This window comes from Lissotriton vulgaris, chromosome 11 (genome assembly GCF_964263255.1).
Source record: "Lissotriton vulgaris chromosome 11, aLisVul1.2, whole genome shotgun sequence".
Lineage (NCBI taxonomy): Eukaryota > Metazoa > Chordata > Amphibia > Caudata > Salamandridae > Lissotriton > Lissotriton vulgaris.
This window is the reverse complement of record NC_141699.1, coordinates 728,809,987-728,823,557: the sequence shown is the minus strand read 5'-3', so window position 1 is coordinate 728,823,557 and position 13,571 is coordinate 728,809,987. Positions and strand designations below refer to the sequence as shown.

The 13,571-nt window shown below is 45.4% G+C and overlaps 1 protein-coding gene across 1 annotated transcript in view; it reads left to right on the top strand.

Moving 5' to 3' along the window:
* The window catches only part of LOC147683399 (coagulation factor X-like), a 214,253-nt gene extending 201,087 nt beyond the window's left edge, over positions 1 to 13,166 (top strand). The window contains exons 8-9 of the mRNA XM_086943818.1: positions 5,512 to 5,629; positions 11,648 to 13,166. Coding sequence (XP_086799944.1) covers positions 5,512 to 5,629; positions 11,648 to 12,222 — 693 coding nt within the window. The 3' untranslated portion in view covers positions 12,223 to 13,166. The remainder of the gene's footprint in view (positions 1 to 5,511; positions 5,630 to 11,647) is intronic.
* The last annotated feature ends 405 nt before the right edge of the window (positions 13,167 to 13,571 follow it).

Sequence of the window (13,571 nt, the reverse complement as noted above, 5' to 3'; positions counted from 1 at the left end):
TTAAACAATTGTCAGAACCAGTTGTTGCATCAGCATCTTGTCGACTCGGAGCTGACCTCTCCCCAAGAATTGGGAAAGAAGGCAGACAGATGGGTTCGTACAAGAGTTAAACAGAACCAGGGCCAGAATCAAGGTGGTCAGAAGAAAGCAGACCAGAAGGGTAAAGATTCTAAGGGGGAACAAAATGACCAGAAGTCTTCGACAGGTCCCCAACAACCCAAAGAGGGTGGGGGTCAGGCTCCCCAAAAGAAGAAAGAAGGCCAATCCAAAAGATGGTGCCAGTACTGCAAAAGTAAATCTCACTGGTTTAGTGAGTGCACCAAGAAAGGAGGAGGGCAGACTCCTGCCACTGCAGCCCCTAAGGCACCTGTGTCCCCTAGTACAGCCAGCAGTGGTAGTGCACCTCCCAAGGGTTTAGTAGGGTTAACCCTGGGTTCTGAGGGGCATGACAACTTAGTTGGTACGCTCACTCAGGCTGTCCTTGTCAGTACAGGGGATGTGGATATGTCCCCTGACGTAAGTCCCAATACTTTGGGCAAATACCGACAGACACCTTAAAATAAATGGAAAAATGGCTCAGGCCTATAGGGACACTTGTGCCAGTGTCACCATGGTGACACCTAACTTTGTGGACCCTGGACAGATCATGCCAGGTACAGAATTCCTGGTGACCAATGCAAGCAATGTCACTACCAATCACAGTATGGCAATTGTAGCTTTCTCCTGGGGAGGGGTAACTGGCCAAAAGAAGGTTGTAGTTAGTTCAGACCTCCCAGTGGATTGTTTGTTGGGCAATGATTTGGAGTCATCACAATGGTCAGAAGTGGAGCACCGGACTCACATGGAAATGTTAGGTTTGCCAGCACATGTGTTCGCTGTGACCAGGTCACAGGTCAGGAAATGCCCCACTGAACAGGTGCTGGATCCTGGAACAACGGACCAGACACCTCCCAAGGAAAAGAGCTACAATTGCCATACTGTGATTGGTAGTGACATTGCTTGCATTGGTCACCAGGAATTCTGTACCTGGCATGATCTGTCCAGGGTCCACAAAGTTAGGTGTCACCATGGTGACACTGGCACAAGTGTCCCTATAGGCCTGAGCCATTTTTCCATTTATGAAAGGTGTCTGTCGGTATTTGCCCAAAGTATTGGGACTTACGTCAGGGGACATATCCACATCCCCTGTACTGACAAGGACAGCCTGAGTGAGCGTACCAACTAAGTTGTCACGCCCCTCAGAACCCAGGGTTAACCCTACTAAACCCTTGGGAGGTGCACTACCACTGCTGGCTGTACTAGGGGGCACAGGTGCCTTAGGGGCTGCAGTGGCAGGAGTCTGCCCTCCTCCTTTCTTGGTGCACTCACTAAACCAGTGAGATTTACTTTTGCAGTACTGGCACCATCTTTTGGATTGGCCTTCTTTCTTCTTTTGGGGAGCCTGACCCCCACCCTCTTTGGGTTGTTAGGGACCTGTCGAAGACTTCTGGTCATTTTGTTCCCCCTTAGAATCTTTACCCTTCTGGTCTGCTTTCTTCTGACCACCTTTTCTTCCGGCTCCTGGCTCGTCAGCGAAGACCCCGACGCCTGAAAGACTTGTGCGGCCGCAGCCCTCGTGGCTAGGTAACTCGGCATTTCGGTGCCTGCATAGCCTTCTTACTCTAGGGTCCTGAGTCCCTCGCTTCCGACTTGCCTTCTCGGGTCCGCCCGAGACCACTAAACTTTCCGTGTCCTCGGACACTTGTTTTAATTGTGCACTTGAAGTATTTTCCTAAGAGATTTGGTTTGTGCTTAGTACCCTGTCCTCATAAAGAGTACAGGGCTGTTGTGATTCTTAATAAATAACTGTTTATTTTCATAACACTTGTGTGGTGTCCTTTCACTTGGTGTTCAAGGGGTATATGTGGTATAACAGCTGGCTTAACACGCCCTCTCGAGTCTTTAGCCTTAGACTGCTCGTATCCACGCTACTAGGATAGCTGGTCTATAGGTTGACTTACAACCAAACACCATAAGGGTCGTTGGAACGATACATAGCGGTCGCTAGAATAGCGAACGTTGCATATCGGGCCAACTTCTCACAGAGCCAACATGCAGTCTTGTGTGATACAGGCCTTCACTCTCCCTTAGCCCACTGCACACCTGAATGTCGACAGTACATGCTACAGCTGTGAGGTCAAGTTATGAATTGAGAGTGCTCAAGTGACAGGCAGGGCACAAAGACCATGCCAGTTCTCTTCAGCAGGCACTGCCACTAATTTCCTACTTGTCTCAAGGATAGCTTGAGTCAGGGTAGGACCAGTTTCATAACAGCTTGGGTGCTGGCCCTTGTTGGATCACTCAGTCGGCTTGTTTTAGTGACATGATACTGACACTCTAAGAAGTATGGGATCTCCCTTAGGCATCCACATCATCCATTGATGTGAGCCTACTGCCTTCCTCATAGATTAGCCATGAACTGCCTGGAGTGACAACAGGGCCTGCACTTCGAGCAAAACCTGTTCCCTAAGCTCCACACTCAGTCAACCACCACAGCACATGGCCTAAGGTTGTGCACAACAGGGGAGGGTTGACTGCCAGACATACCATGGGGCAAGGCCCTGTGTCCAACTGCAGCATGTGCCCAACTCATGCATGCACCCAAACCCTACTGGAAGGTCCAAGAGCCATGAATCTGGTCCAAAATCCACATTCCCAATAGAAAAAGCTTATAAAAAAAAAATCTATTTTTTATGCCAGGTGGGTCCTTTTGGGGTCCCCCACATAGGCTTGGATGCTATGGTAAGTTCACCCTACTCACATAGGCAATATTTTTCTTTATTTTTTAACCCAAAGGCATTTACACATGTAAATTCAGACAGTACACACCTACATATCAAACAAGCACTGGCAAAGCCAATAGGTTTGTAAATATTTGCATTAGCCAGGATGAGAATATTGCACAAAGTAATATGTAGAAATGAACAAAAATATTATAGGTATTTTTCTGAGCTAACTTTACAAGCTATGACTTTTTCTTTACATTATTTAAAGAATGTGTAAAATGCACCATTTACCTTGGAGTAGGTGAAAACCTACCACCCCTGGGGAGGGTGAGTTATACTTGACACACCAAGGATGTTTTGGTACACACAAAATTAACATATTTTGATATATCTAACCATATGATCTCGGTTTTCCCGTCTCTATAGTTTTGAGGGAGTTTTTATGCACCTGACATTTTTGTGGAATATATGGAACAACAGGTCAATACGTTGCACCTTCCTGCAGTTGAGTATCTGAATGGATCACCTGGACATTAGAGTCAACCTGTTCCCTCTATTTCACAATGTGACTTTTGTAAGTGAAAAAGAACTTACAACTTTTATTGTCACCATAACGAATGCAACATGGCTGCCTTTATCCACCAATTTTAAGCGGATACAAATGTTAATATCAAACAATACACTCTCGTACTTTACTTTTTGTAATAGAGCGAAACTATACAAGTAACACCGAAACAATAATAGCAAATATTTCAGGTTAAAAATTGCAGTCAGAGCTGTCCAAAAGAGTGGTTCTGAATCGTATGATTGTCGTGGACCCTGGCCTGACTAATTTATATGATTTGAACCTCAAAAAATATACAAAAGAACAAAAACAAATATACATGAAAGAAATACACAAGTTATTAAATATCGTCTTTAATTTACAAGCAAATAAGCAACACAACCCTTTCATGAAATATGGCCCTAAGCATTGAGGCACATTTGAATTACTAGGGCAAAGTGTTTTGTAACAGAGATATAGAGAAGAGTACCAAGGCTATTGCCAAATGGATCACATTTTGCATCAAGTCGCTTCCCTATGGCCACAAAGTGGGTACACCGATACCCACGTTATATATATTGATCTTGCCTCCTTGTTATTGACTGTTTACTCCTCTGATTGGAATAGATATATTGAAATGTTGCATGTCCTTAAGTACTTTATTAGCAGTCATTCAGACAGAAAAAGTGGAACACTCCACAAACATTGGGGAATATTCATTAAGATAAACTTCCACACGGGTAAATCTACACATGGGTTTTTGAGTAACTGTACTACTTTTGGTTATCCACCTTTCACACGTATTACGTTACGCTAAAGTGTACTTTCATGTCTCCACATCATGAAATAGGGGGTGGAGCCAAATTTGCAGGTATAAAGATATTACTGCCAAGAAGGAGCATTAGTAAGTTCTGCACCATACATGGCCCACCATTGATATACCATCCCATAGAAAACTCAACCCCTCCCATTAAAATTAAAATGTTGAGGTTTGTATATTTTTGCACCACGCAATGGGGTGCATGTGGGACGGTATCCTGAAAATGTGGTTCATCAAGCCACGCAAGGCCACTTTGCATGGGCCTGAGTGGCTTGATAAATCCAGAGTAGCACAGCGTAAGTCGCTGTTTTGCATTACACTGCCCCAGGGAAGGTGTTCCCACACAAAACCCAAGGCTTTTGACGTATTCCCAGATTTACCATGAGTGGTAGACCTGGGAATGCTCCCAAACTGCTACACCTCCCCAAATATTCCTATTTCTCCTCGTTACTTCCTCTTTCAATGTTGACTGCATTCAGAAGCACGAAAGGGGAAAATGCCTCAGAGGATTGTTTTTGTGCAGGAAGGTACCCCTTCCTACACAAAAACAATCCTGCTTACAACGCAGGCACCCTTGCGTCTTGGAACAAGAGTACCTGCGTTGCTGCCAGGCAGCACATTGTGCGCTAGCGCTGAGAAAAGTCAGAAATGTGTTGTACTACGTCTAATACAGCGCATTCATGACCTTCCACTATTGCTCACAAGGCCAGACTGGCCGTAGCGGGCATCAGGCGTTTCCCCAAGAGGTTGGAAGGGTGAGGCCGGTTTTGCAGCTGCGGGGGAACTTTTTGTAGGTGGCGGCTGGTTTTGTAGCGGTGCTGCTACAAATCCAGCCCCCAGTACAAAAGCAGCAGTGCTTCACATTTGCAAACCCCTCCATCCTCCCGGGGGCGGGTCGGGCAAAATTGCCAGGACTGATTTGGGTTACCAGTACGGCCCGGGTCACACAGCACAGCAAGGTTATTTGCTGCTCTGCATGACAAATTGGTAAAAATGCCCCTTAATGCATTTTAAGACCATGAAAACAAGAACACGAACACATACTTTACAGTGTTTATGATAATGTATATAGATATGAGGTAGGAAGAATATGTGTGATTTTATCTTGATAATCTAGAAAACTGAGAGCAATTCTCTTTTGAGATTTTCTATTGCTTTGGCTAAACAGCATTTTGTATCATGCAACTGAGCACCTAGAAGTGCACGCTTGATCTATTTCATCTCGGGACTTATATTAATTAATTTGCTTTGGCATTTCTAGTGGAGGGCCCAGGGATCCATTTCCATTTGGAGCATTCCTTAGTCTAGAAGCTATACTCATGCTTCCACAAAGTTACTTTGTATTTTCCACCTTCTATTAATTTGCCTTCTTTTCTCAACAGGTCCTGATCCGCAATTTTAAAGGGCAGGACTTCTGTGGCGGGAGCCTGATCAGTAGTCGCTGGGTAATCTCTGCCTCTCATTGCTTTGAGGATGTTAATCCACATCATGTCACCATAGGTAAGGGAAATAAAGGCTGTAATATAACATAGGTTACAACGGATTGAAATAATTGCATTTATGCTATCCTTTAGCATGTACAGTGCCCCCGTAATACCTTCATTTCATCAGAAAATCATATCCCTTATATCCCTAAAGGCAGATGCCCCAAGAGAAGCTGCTCTTGAAAATTTTGCATTTGCGTCCTTGAGTCCCACCCAAGTGTTTGCAAACCCAGATTAGGTTGTTGTTCGCTTTCCGAATGTCAAGCAATTGGGAATAAGGAAGCTGAACCAGCATGCGTGAAGTGGAAAGCCTACTTTACCTTGTCTGAACAGTGGGTGACAATCTGTAGACTCCTAAATGCATCATCTGCTCTCTCACAACCTTACATTTCCAGGGCCCTCATCTGTACTTTGGGAGTTCAGGTTTCACTGTGTGGGTTTCCCTCCAAATGACCACAGACAACCATACTGCATGCCCCTTGCTCTCAATGGAGGAAGATCCAGAAATATAGGAGTTGCACTCCTATAGGGGAGCAGAATTTGTTTCTTCATAGGGGATGAGGCATTCTCCGACATTCAGAAATCAGTCTCGGGCCACATAATATAGGGCCGTATGTATCAAGAACAAATTGCATTTGCAATTTTGCCAAATGGTATGTATTAAGGCAACATAAGGAATCGCAAAATTTGTGATTGCATTTAAGGAATTGTAAATTTTGCAATTTCTTAAATGCAATGTAGGAAGCACCAAAAAAGTGCAATTTGGCCTTAAGGAATCGCAAATTACCACCAACTTCAAGTTGGTGGTAATTTGCGATTTCTTTAAAAAAATGCACTTTTTTGCATTTTTCTAAGTGCAATGTGAAGCACATACATGCCCTTAGGGCATGTATGTGCGCCACATGTGCACCCATGCTTTTTTCAGGGGTGCATCAGGGTGTCCTTTTGACACCCCAGCACCCTTGAAATTATTCTCAATTTGCGGTTCTCAAATTGCAAATCGCAATTAAAGAATACTTTCGCATTCATTCCTATGGGCCTCCTGGCCTATAGAAATGAATGGGAAAGTATTCTTTAATTGCGATTCGCAATTTGCTAATCGCAATTAAGGAATATGTAGGATTCGCAAAATTTATTGCAAAGCCTACATACATAGCATTTTGCAATTCGCAAAAAATCGCTATTTGAAAATCGCAAAATGACTTCTTGATACAGATGGCCCACAGAGTCATATGGTAAACATATGCATTCCTAGCCTGCGTAGCCTCTTGTCCAGTGTGTGTGAAAGACAACTTGCTAAGTCTGTCAGGTCTTGTTGCGTCCCAATGCCCAAGATACCTTCTCCCAGGTCTCTGTAGCTTTCTTTAGTGGACTTCCCCAACCTTGAGGGGAAAATGATCAGCACCACTGAGTTCTCCATTGTGCAGGGTGTGTGGTTTTATATTCCCCTCCACATGTTCAGTAACAACCAGAAGAGGGATGCCAGGCTTCTAGGGCTAACACTTGTTTAGGTTTGCTGCAGACTTGGAGACAGTATCCACAAAAGACAGTAGACATTATTGTCCAGTTCTCAGACTCTCTAACAGAGTTGATGGTGTATAAGAGCGACGTATTGACTTGCTGCCCCCCAGCAGGACTCCGATGTGCTATATTGCCCATGGATCTGCGCCACTCTGTGCTTCAGATTGGAGGGGACCACATTCTTGCAGTTAAGGAGCTAGGGTGCCATACACTAATGCAAGCAATGAAAATCAGCCCCCGTTACCTGACATGGCAAAAAAATATATATATATATATAAATATGGGGTGGTGTAGGCCCAAAAGGGCTCAGTGTCACTGTACCTGCTGCACTATTGATAGTTACACCCCTGGACTGTTGAAGCAGCACACCCACCATTTGCACAGAGTAAACCTACTATTGGCCACCCAGTTCTTAGCCTAATCACTAGGTCTTTCCCAGCCTCTATGGGTCTTTTCCCACAGGGCCAACAAGTCTTTCTAGAATCTTTATTGTTCATTCACTCTCTAATAAAAAACACCAAAGAACACCCTACCCCGGGCAGGATTCAGGTACCCCTATGTTATGTTATGTTATACTTGATTTTATATAGCGCACGGCTACTCAAAGAGTGTCCCGGCGCTTTGGTTTGCACACCTATCTCATAACATAACAAGTAAAAGACAGAAAAAAAGAGGATCCAGAAAAAAACAACCCCAGGGAACAACTAAGAAGTAAAAAGCCAGGTTTTGAGACCCTTCCTAAAAGCCAATAAATTTGATGTACTGCGCAATGCCATTGGAAGCGTATTCCATAGCTGGGGGGCCAGCAGTCCAAAAGAACGGCCTCCAATACGACCCCTTTTTACACGCGGAACCGAGGCGAGGAACAAGGATCCTGACCTCAAGGGCCTGGCTGGATGGTAAAAGGCAAGCCTTTTTTGAAGGTATTTCGCTTCTGAGGCATGCAGAGCTTTATGCGCCAGAGTCAAGGCCTTGAAAATTATCCGCTTCCGGACGGGAAGCCAGTGCAGTGACTGCAGGAGGTTTGAGGCTCTGGCACGGCGAGATAGTCCAAAGATTGCCCGTGCTGCCGAGTTCTGGACCACCTGCAGCCGTTGAAGCAGATATTCTGGCAGGCCGAGATAAAGAATGTTCGAATAATCAATTCTCAAGCCAATTATCGCCTGCACTGTAATCTTCCTATGCTCCTCCGATAGTAAGGGGAGAAACTTGCGCAACATCCGGAGCAGACCAAAACAGGTGCCAGTGAGACCGATTATCTGCGATCGCAGTGTTAGGCCGTTGTCAATCTTAATCCCTAGGTTTTTAGCCACCTGGGACGAACTTTCTGGTGGAAACATGTTCTCTGGCCACCACACCTTCCAGTCCGGATCTGAACTGCACCCAAAGAAGAGGACCTCGGATTTATCAGAGTTGCACTTGAGGCTGTTATGTTGGAACCATTGAAAAACAGCCCCAAGGCAACCCCGGATACTCTCTCCGTCGAAATCCGCACCACTCTCACAGGTAAAGAGGAGCTTCGTGTCATCGGCGTAGGAAACGATCTGAGCCCCAAAGGACTCCGCCAGAGCCGCCAGAGGGGTCATGAAGATGTTGAATAGAGTCGGGCTCAACACTGAGCCCTGAGGGACTCCGACCCCCAATGGCGACATCTCGGCAGAGCAGGCAGAGGCCCAGACCGTTTGTCGACGGCCTGCCAAGAACGAACGGAACCAGCTGAGCACCGTCCCCCTTAGACCGATCTCAAAAAGTCTTGCGAGGAGACCCTCGTGGGGGACGGTGTCAAAGGCCGCCGACAGATCTAACATCACCAACATCGCCTTGCCACCTGTATCATGCACCTCCTTTATCGCCTACGAAACTTCCAGGAGAGCTGTTTCGGTGCTAAGATTGGTGCGGAATCCAGATTGGGGTGCAGTAGATCGTGGGACTCCAGATAATCGGCAAGCACCATGTGCACATGTTTTTCAAGAATCTTAGCGAAAGCGGGCAACAGCGAAATAGGCCTGTAGTTCGCCAGCACCTCCGCGTCCAGTCCGGGCTTTTTAAGCAGGGGAATAATCATCGCCTGCTTCCATATCTGAGGAACCACACCCTGCTCAAGAGAACAGTTCAGCAGGGGGTTCACATATGGGTTAATGGCTACTGCCATTTTCGCAATAAATTTGGCAGGGCAGGCATCCCGAGGTGAGCCCGATTTTAGACAGTCCATCAGATCCAACGATGAGGCAGTGGAAAGAGGGGGAAAGACTGCTAGAACCGGGCCAGCACTGGACAGGACGACCGGAGCAGCCTCCGCCTGGCAGGGCACCTCTGGCTCCTGCACGGGGAAGGAGTCCTGGATCAGCCGGATCTTAGAAGTAAAAAAGTTAGCAATCGCGCTGACCCAAGACTCTGGAGGAGGAGTCTGATTCGACGAAGTACGTGAAGCCGTAAACTCCCGCACAATGGCGAATAGCTCCTTGCAAGAGTTAGAGGCAGCTTCGATTTTCCTCGCGAAATAACCCTTCTTCTCAGAGAGGATGTCTCGGTGGTAAGCTCTTACTAAAGACCTATAGGCAAGTTTAGCCGTCAGGTCATATTTCGTTCGCCATAGTCTTTCCGCTACTTTGCATTGCCGACGTGAAGCCACCAGTGCTTCCGTACACCAAGGGGCAGATGCACGTTTATCCAACTTGCGAGGAGGCCTCACAGGAGCAAGGTCATCAAGCCTCTCCAGGAGCCATGCTTGCAACCGCTCTACATCCTCGTCTAGGTCCCCTGTCAGGGGGCAGGGATGAGCCGCACATGCCTGTGCCAGTAGTACCGGAGTGACCCTATCCATTCACCTGGTGAATCACACTCTTATCCTCTGCACAATGTCAGCCAGGTCCTGCCTACATCGTCCATCGAGCCACCTCCTTCCTGTTTAAATAAGCAGCTATCCTTTGATCACTAGGTCATGCACAACACTGCCACCTAAGGCAGTTTTCAGGAATATGCACAGAGATCATTTCCCTCCATGAGTACTCCATCCTTTCCTCTCCCTTTATGTAGGAGTTCTATATCACACATACAAGATATGAATTTAGCAGCAAAACACTATACTTGGGGTGCAAAGTGGCAAATAGTTGCAACTAACACAAGTAGTGTACAAAGTACAAACAATTGTACCGATCAGACAAAAAGGGTAGGAACAGGAAGAAATTATACAAAATTACATTGCCAGTGGAAGTCCATGCAAGAGAGCCATCACAACACTAATAAACCAGGAGAGGAGGGAGACAAAATGGGAACATCTACATTGAAAGAACTTCTTGGGTTATGGTAATCATTAAAGGTGTCTGTGCCACTAAATAAGAGGGACTTCAGCCCATTGTTATGGTCTGGCTTGACAGCGCAGCTGTCCCGGACAATTATGTGATAAACCCCAGGAGAGTGGCTCTGGTGGGAGTCAGGAGTACATGTTTTGATTGGGCAGAAGCTGCGTGCTTCCACAAAAATGTGCTCGTCTTTCACCCAGCTATGATCATTTTTTTAATTTATCCAGCCGCCTGAGCTTTAACTTTCAGGGGCACACACATGACATTGTAATGCTGTTAAAGTGTTCTAGATAATGTGTGGAGATGGGACAAGGGCTACATGGATTATTAGGTCTGGCTTGAAAATGCTACTTTCACCTGACCTTTTAACGTACACCAATATTATTCTACAGTTCTTTGCTTCCACACAAATACATATCTATTCCCATGCTTTCAACTTGTAAAGCTTCACATTTCATACAAAAATTCCTTTAAATCCAGATCTACTGGCATTACTAATGCTTGTTTTTAAATACTTCGTGGCTGGACTGGTTTAGATGGCTGGGGCAGAATGGAACTGCAAACATTAGGGGTGAGGTAAACCTTGTTTGAGAGTTCTTTTTTCTTGAAAGTTTGGGTTTTGGAAGTAGGCTGAGAGAATTTCACTGGGGTCTTGATCCACGTGCGAGGATGACTTTGAGGTTCTGTAATGTCAATTTTCGGTATGCAGAGCACAGAGCTTTATGTACCATGCAGGTCAGTTCCTAAAGGTTCCTGACTTCAAAGCGTGGTCTTTTCCTTCAATGTGTATATTTCTTTGTGTTTTTCCCCTCTACACTCCCTGCTCCCAACAAAACTGTCCTATACTTTCTATGTATGCCTACTTATGCATGGGTCTTTTTTTCTGATCCTATCCTTCCCTCCACTGGCAATTCATCTACATTTTACTACCAGCTCTCCCACCTTTCCAACAGTCATTATTCCAGTCCTAACATCCTCTACATTTGTTAGTCTCTCTAGCATGTCCATTACATTCCAGAGCCACTTTAGTAGTTTCAAAGTAATGGTGCCTTAAACAGGATACTTAGGCTCCAATTGGGTTGCTTAGCAGCACAACCTATAAACGCGTGGTTTACTAGATCCACCTCCAGCCTGTACTAAAAAGTAGAAAAGCAAACAAAGTCAGCATTACTTAGAACATAACTTCTTGTACTTTCTCTTCATTCTTATAGGCGACTTTGACAAGTTCCGTCGCGACCAGGATGAGCAGAAGATCGCTGTTTTGAAGTTCTACATGCACCCTTACTATAACGGTATCTACTTTGACAATGACATTGCCCTGCTACACTTGAGGAGTGAGGTGCAGTTCAATGACTTTGCCATTCCCATCTGCTTACCCAACCCTGGCCTGGCTCGCATGCTGCTCCAGGAAGGAGAAACAGGCATGGTTAGCGGCTGGGGGTCTACCCGGTACATGGGGCCCTCCAGCCGCTTCCTCCTCAAGGTCAGTCTGCCTGTGGTAAGCCAGACGACATGCATGAAGTCCACTCAGCAGGTCATCACAGGTAGCATGTTCTGTGCTGGTTACAGCGTTGAGGCCCGGGACTCCTGCAAAGGGGACAGTGGAGGACCCTTTGTCATGTCTTTCCGCAATACTTGGTATCTCATGGGAGTCATCAGCTGGGGCGAAGGCTGTGCTGAGGAAGGCAAATATGGAGTCTACACACGCGTATCAGACTACATTCAATGGATAAAAGAAGTCATTGAAAGGATAAATGAGACAGAAGGTTTAGAAACCGGATTATGAGAACCCGAATGCTATTCACAACCCTCAGCATGTCCTTTATGTCATCTCTCCAACTAGTACCAGGAGGTTGGAACCTGAGACAGCCCAATGACCATTCAAGCTCTGGCAGGAAGAAAGGGGTCAAAACTGCGATAGCAACCGTTCAGTGGCTGAAAAAGTTCCGCGTGTCCTTCTCGCTAATCATCACCAACAAACTCTGCATTAGGCTTCTCATCAACTACTCGTGTTTGAGCAAACTTTAACTGTTCACTTGTCCTCCTTCTCACTAGCCTGCTCTTCAGGTCCCAGGCAAAGGAATAACCTCCTAGATAGCCTCAACCAGAAACATCTGTACACAGCTTTCCATTTTGCGCTGGGAACAGACATGTATTTCCTGTCCCCAACCTCTCCAGCCACAACTTAAGAGCCTGGTAGAAAATGTTCTGGAAATTGGAAGGTTTATGGTCTTAGACAAGTTTGTAAATTTAGGCACCTAACCAGTTGTTTTTTCTAGTCCATTCAGATTTCTAATGATAACCTAGTGTTATTCACTGATCAAACACTTAAGGGCTGGGGATTCGCAAAAATAACATAAATGTGTACAGTCTATTTATTTGAATTTACTAAACTTTTTTATTTTGCAGCAACCAAGCCTGTGTCTGTGGACTAAACAAAATGATATAGTATGTAATGCTCTTTATTGCCAGTTACTTAAAAGCATTGCAATATACATCTGAATATTTTTGCAAAAAATTGGTAAAGTTCACAAGAGATCAAATTAAAACAGACAATCACATTAAAACAAGGCAGCACGGAGTACACATCTGATGGCACAGACTTTCACAATTAAAGCAAGAGGAAAGTTTTAAACTGGGCCTTCCAAAAACCACCGCTTAAAGTGCCGGTAAATGTAAAGTGAGTGACTAATGCTTGTTAGTGATTAAAGTGCATCTAATAAATTAAAACTGTGACCTGTGATTGTTATCGAATAAGATTCATCTGATTGGTGAGATTCCATTTCCCTGTTGCTGGGGGTCTAGGCGTGAAATTAATTGAAATAGTTTAAACTGACAGTCTCTCAAGTGCTGAAATGCGAGCTTCGCTCAATTTGTTGCAGCTTTTTGATGTTAGACCCGGGCTGCTTCCAACGTTGGCCCTTTTGTCGATACTAGATTGTGGTTAAGGTCGTGCAGTGCTTGCTGTGGAAGCTGCTTTGCTGCCTCAAGCAGAGACCTGGCTGTCTTGTATGCTAGCTGGATGGATTTGCCGCTCTAGAGTGTCATTACTGCAGGAGGACAGAACCAGATTTAAAGGGCTCTCAGCGCTGGGTGTGGCAATGTCCTCCTCTGAGATAGGAGGCTAGGGCACAC